The 6,382-nt window shown below is 33.3% G+C and overlaps 1 protein-coding gene across 1 annotated transcript; it reads right to left on the reverse strand.

Annotated features, from left to right (window-relative positions):
• Positions 1-778: 778 nt before the first annotated feature.
• On the reverse strand, positions 779-4,523 carry LOC137658904 (GRIP and coiled-coil domain-containing protein-like). Its single transcript, XM_068394025.1, has 3 exons — positions 4,500-4,523; positions 3,328-3,396; positions 779-1,438 (listed from the first exon to the last, which is right to left on the reverse strand). Exons 1-3 carry the CDS (start codon positions 4,521-4,523, stop codon positions 779-781), a joined length of 753 nt encoding a protein of 250 aa, XP_068250126.1.
• Between the last annotated feature and the right edge of the window lie 1,859 nt (positions 4,524-6,382).

Genomic DNA, 6,382 nt, shown 5'->3' on the forward strand with positions numbered 1-6,382 from the left:
ACATATATATATATGCATATATATATATATATATATATATACACATATATATATATACATGCACAAAAACACTTTGTCAAGCCACACTATTTGTGTTCCTTTATCCTTTATTTGGTATAAGCATCCTTTGTATTGCCTTTCAGAATTGGAAAAAAACCGATAGCCATCGGTTAGAAGGTGTTGTAAATTTGAGCGAAAGTCGCTGAAGTGTAAAGATGAAGAAAGACATTTCCGTCGTAATGTTTCTTGAGCTTTCTCCTTTATTTAGGCGAAAGACAACAAACCTTTTCTCTATTGCAGAAGAGGAAGGTTTCAAGTTTTCAGTAGTTTTTGTCTTTTTTTTTTCCTTAATACTTCGTATCTTTATTATTTCTCAAAATTAAAGAAACGTTTACCGTATGTGATTTCTTTAGCTTAATGGTGTGTCATATTTTTGTTAGCTATAGTATTTTCATAATCGGTAAGTTTTCCATATTTCTGATTTTTATAAACTTTTCATAATATTTTTTCATTATCCTAAAAATTTTCTTAGCTTTACATTTTAGGATAATTTCTAACCCTTTCACAATCAATCATGTAAGGATATATATGTTTTGCTTTTTATAAACTTAAAACTTTTCATAATAGCATTTTTTTCATTATCTTAAAAATTTTCTTAACGTTACGGTTTAGAATAATTTCTAACCCTTTCACAATCAGTCGTCTAATAATCTATTAGTTCTTCACAATCTTCCATAAGCATTCAACCTTTTAACATCTCCCAACTAATCGTAATCTTTCACTTATTTATCATCCGTTTTTCATCATTTTTCGACTCATAATTTTTATAGTCCTCCAGTTTTTCCGACTCATAATTTTTATAATCCTCCAGTTTTTCCGACTCATAATTTTTATAATCCTCCAGTTTTTTCGACTCATAAATTTTAAAATCCTCCAGTTTTTCCGACTCATAATTTTTATAATCCTCCAGTTTTTCCGACTCATAATTTCTATAGTCCTCCAGTTTTTCCGACTCATAATTTTTATAATCCTCCAGTTTTTCCGACTCATAATTTCTATAGTCCTCCAGTTTTTCCGACTCATAATTTTTATAATCCTCCAGTTTTTCCGACTCATAATTTTTATAATCCTCCAGTTTTTCCGACTCATAATTTTTATGATCCTCCAGTTTTTCCGACTCATAATTTTTATAATCCTCCAGTTTTTCCGACTCATAATTTTTATGATCCTCCAGTTTTTCCGACTCATAATTTTTATAATCCTCCAGTTTTTCCGACTCATAATTTTTATAATCCTCCAGTTTTTCCGACTCATAATTTTTATAATCCTCCAGTTTTTCCGACTCATAATTTTTATAATCCTCCAGTTTTTCCGACTCATAATTTTTATGATCCTCCAGTTTTTCCGACTCATAATTTTTATGATCCTCCAGTTTTTCCTACTCATAATTTTTATAATCCTCCAGTTTTTCCGACTCATAATTTTTATGATCCTCCAGTTTTTTTTCCAATCTTTCACTCGATCTCCCGAAGTTATCAGCGTACATTAAACATGCGCTTTCTATGTCCAGACTGAGCAATAACTTCCGTTATCTCCTGCTTCGGCTTTACCTGCTAATTAGGGGAATTTCCTTCCCTCCTGCTTTCCATTGTTCTTTATGGTTACTTACGACAGACTGCACAAAGACCAGTAATATATGCAGTGCTTAACTCGATGCTTATGGCGCGTTGACTTTTTCTTTTTCCATTATTAATATTATTAGTATTATTTTACTCTCTCTCTCTCTCTCTCTCTCTCTCTCTCTCTCTCTCTCTCTCTCTCATTCTCCTGACTTGTAATTGCATTTGAGTATAATCATATATGATTATGGTATGTTCCTTGAAATTATTAAGTACCTAATCGAAAAATTATATATAAATGTATATATATATATAAATGTATATATATATATATATATATATATATCATCATCATCAGCCTTTGTTAGTCCACTGCAGAACAAAGGCCTCAGAAACGTTTTTCCACTCGCATCCGTTTAGATCTTTGGATCTTTCCCTGCCAGTTTCTTCCTTCCCCTGCTTCATTTGCAATCCCTAGGGACCCATTTAGTTATTTTTAATGTTCATTTATTACCTGTCATTCTCATTATGTGTCCTGTCCATGTCCATTTCTTTTTCTTACGTCGTTAGAATGTCGTCTACTTTAGTTTGTTTCTCGTATCCAATTTGCTGTTTTGTTTATATCTCTCTGAGTTAATCCCATCATTATTCTTTCCATAGCTCTCTGAGTTGTAACTAGCTTATGTTCTAAGGCTTTAGTAAAGCTCAAAGTTTAAGATGCTTAAGTTAATACCGGTAAGACCTTGTGATTAAATACTTTTCTTTTAGAGAAAGTGACATTTTACGTTTCATAATAGCATTTTGTTTACCATAAGCTCTCCATCCCATGCTTATCCTTCCTATAATATAAACATATATATGTTTATATGTATATACATTAAATATACTGTATACACATATATACAATATGTATATATATATATATATATATATATATATATATATATATATATATACATACAGTATATGCACGGACACTCGTATACGTGAATGCATGTGTATTTATTTATTTTATATATATATATATATATAATATATATATATATGTGTGTGTGCGTGTGTGTGTGTGTGTAGGCATGTATATACATGTTTATAAATGTGAGTGTATGCAGCAAGAAAGAGAGGGAGAGCTGAGTGTACACGTATAACCTAAACGTTTTATGACCTTATTTTCAGTTTAGTGTGATTTTTATTTTGGTTGTCAGGAGTACTACTAGTTTATATCAATCAACCCAGCGTTAATGTAACACACCATTAAATAACGTGAAATTCATTTAACGCATGATATGTCTCCTATTTCAGGTCGCTGAATTTCCCCTCCTTAATACTAGTTACCCGGAAGAGTTTATATTTCAATGTTTGTTTGTTGGGTTGTAAACAAACGTAATTCAAACTGATGATATATATTATCATCATCATTGTTATCATCAGCTGTTACTAGTCCACTGTAGAACAAAGGTTTAAAGGCTTTCTTCTATACATATGTGTATATATATATATATATATATACTGTAGATATATATATATATATATATATATGTATATTTATATATATACATATATATATGTATATATATATATATATATATATATATAAATATATCAACATCATCATCCGTTACTAGTGTACTGCATAACACAAGCCTCAATCATGTCCTTCCACTTGAATCTGTTTATGGTCTTTCTATGGCAGTCCACACCCACAAACCTTCTTAGCTCGCCATCCATCGTCTTCTCTTCCTTCTATTGCTTCTTTTGCAATTTTTAGGGACCCATTCTGTTATTCATAATGTCCATGTCTTTATATCATTATATGTCTTTTTCTTACATGTTGTTACAATATCCTCTAGTTTGCTTTCGTATCCATGTTGCTCTTTCTATCTTAGTGTTATTGGCATCATTATTTTTTCCCTAGCTCTCTGAGTAGTAACTAGCTTATTAGTAAGGCCCCAAGTGTCTGGTGCGCAGATTAAACCTGGTAGCACCATCCGATTAAATACTTATCTTTTTAGAGAAAGTGGCATTTTACTTTTCACAATCTAATTTAGTTTACCAAAAGCTCTCCTTCCCATGCTTCTTTTAATTTCGGTCTCGTGTCCCGGGGAAACTGATGAATATACTCTCTCTCTCTCTCTCTCTCTCTCTCTCTCTCTCTCTCTCTCTTTATATATATATATATATATATATATACATATACAATATACTGTTTCATCCACCAAGGGTTAGTTCCCCCCCAAAAAAAAATTTTTTTATTCACATTCATACTTAAACATCAATTATGGATGAGTTTCCGTGCAGAAAATTGCTTTACCATTATGTTTCGTTTGCAGCACATGAAGTCCCAAACCCCATCTTGGAAACAACGAGCCACTCGCCTCTATCTTGCATTCATTAAAGCTCTTCTTGTCATTAAGGTCTCGCTCTCTCTTCCAATACATAATTAATGACTTCTATCCAACGCTCTCTTTGTCATATTTTCCTCCTCTCTTATAACAATTCTTTGTATTCCACAATATCCCTATGACTGATCCTTTCAACTTTTGATAAATTATTGTTCTGATTTTAAGCATATCTATCTTTCTCACCGTTTCAATTCCACTTATCCTATATAACAGGTATATCTCAACAGGTTCAGCTTTTATTTTCAGTCATTCACATTAGGTCTCTAGATTTTTTTTTTTTTTTTTGCATAAAGGAGAACTGGCTCAACAGTCGCACATTTCATCTGGCTTCCATAGGCATCGATGCAAAACATTTTTGGTACCTCTATGTCTATATTTTTACCTGTTAACTTTTGTAGTGTTTACTCCTTTGACTTTCTTCTCCAGAAACGTTCCCGAAATTTATGCTGTACTTTATATTTATTTGTATTCGCTCTACCATCTCTTCTTCAAGAGCCAACATCCTTACCGCAAAATTGCTTTACATTTAAACTGGAATATATATCAGCAACGTAAATCAGCGCGGCTTTCGTTCGCCTGTCATTCTGAGACTGTCTAAACTGAAAAGTAACCATCGGCAATTAGTGTCCAATGTATATCATTTGTGTTAATTTACCGACGGTTTCGGTGCATCGTAACGAACTGTTAGGAGAAAAAAAACAGAGAGAGAGAGAGAGAGAGAGAGAGAGAGGAGAGAGAGAGAGAGAGAGAGAGCGTGGAAAAAGATGGCTGCCGGGTCGGAATTGTGAGTTAGTGGTGGTAATAGCCGGTAATGAGGTAATGAGTGAGTGCGCCTAGTTCCCACGATCGTTATGTCAATGGGTGTAGGCTGTAGTTAAAACGGGTGGTACCCTCCTCCCCCTGACTCAGACCCCAACAAGGGAATCTGATAGTCTATTTTCCTAGCCACCCCCCTTCCCCCTTCCTCCTTCCCCTTGGCGTCTTCCCAGGTTTAGTTAAAGACCTTACTCCCCAAGCCCTTGTTGTGTGTGTTCTCTTCCCCCACAGCTGGGGAGGAGGCACTCTTCCCCACCTAGAACTTGTGGGGCTTACCGCTAATTTTCCTGCCGGTACCTTCAAGCTATTGTTGAGGTATCAAAGTTTTGGTAATATCTTTTAATTAGGGGGGTGTCTTATAATGCCCGACTTCAGTAGCGTGCCCCAAGAAGGTATGAGTCTCGGCGGTGGAACAATGGAATTTGTCGTAATATTGGCTGGAGTAAAAACAGGGGCGAATGGCCGAAATCATATGTTGTTATCTGGATCATATCCGATTGTAGGAAATCTTTTCAGTTTATTTTTTTATTTTGCCCCGTTATTTTGGATGGTTTTTCGAATTGTTTGAAAAAATGTTGAAGGAGTTCATTGTGGATCTTTGAAACTTCAGTTTGTTTAGTTTATTTCCTTAAGGAATTTAAATGATAACAATATGGCCTTTTTTAGATAACAAACATATTTCATTGACAAGAGAAAGATTATCTGCTGTTTGTTACAAACACACACACATATATATATACTGTATGTATATATATATATATATATATGTATATATATATATATATATATATGCAGTGTTTATATTTCTAAGGCTTTGTTTTCAGTGGACTAGTAACGACTGATTATATATGTGTATATATATATATATATATATATACATATATATATATATATATATATATGTATGTATGTATGTATGTATGTATGTATATACATATGAGAGAGAGAGAGAGAGAGAGAGAGAGAGAGAGAGAGAGAGAGAAAATCTCCCCCTGAATCTCCCTGAATAGATATAATCCCTCTAACGTGACAAATTATAAGAACAAATATTGCAGTTAGAAGTGATGGGAACAAATGAAATTTTTTTTTTTTTTTTTTTTTGCCCCCACGAATCATTAGAGTGATCTCCCAGATAATCTGATAAGGTGGGAGACGAATGAGCAGGGTGTTGGCCTCTTCTCTTTATGCCCATCAGTTCTTGACCAACTATTTTAGTGTTAGGTGCGAGTGTCTGGGATATGAAGGTTAACATTATTTTACTCTTAAAGAGATTGTTTTGATAAGGCCGTCACTGCATCTGGGCGCAAAGATTTTGTTTTCGTCACTGTACATTATGTTGTGGGCCTACACGTGTAATATGTGTGAGTGTGTGTGCATATATATATATATATATATATATGTGTGTGTGTGTGTGTGTGTGTCTGTGTCTGTGTAAATAATCACATAAATAAGTAAATATATACATACGTATATGTTTGTTTTATATAAATTCACACACACACACACACATATATATATATATATATATATACACACATACATATA

The sequence above is a fragment of the Palaemon carinicauda genome, chromosome 19, assembly GCF_036898095.1.
Source record: "Palaemon carinicauda isolate YSFRI2023 chromosome 19, ASM3689809v2, whole genome shotgun sequence".
NCBI classification, from domain to species: Eukaryota; Metazoa; Arthropoda; class Malacostraca; order Decapoda; family Palaemonidae; genus Palaemon; species Palaemon carinicauda.

Excerpts from the sequence above, each read along its gene's own strand:
- LOC137658904 (XM_068394025.1), bottom strand. The coding sequence starts at position 4,523 with ATGTTGGCTCTTGAAGAAGAGATG. Across the intron at positions 3,397-4,499 it reads TGGCTCTTGAAGAAGAGATG|AATGGGTCCCTAAAAATTGC; the intron begins GTAGAGCGAATA and ends TATGAATAACAG. Across the intron at positions 1,439-3,327 it reads ATGGATGGCGAGCTAAGAAG|GAAAAACTGGAGGATCATAA; the intron begins GTTTGTGGGTGT and ends AATTATGAGTAG.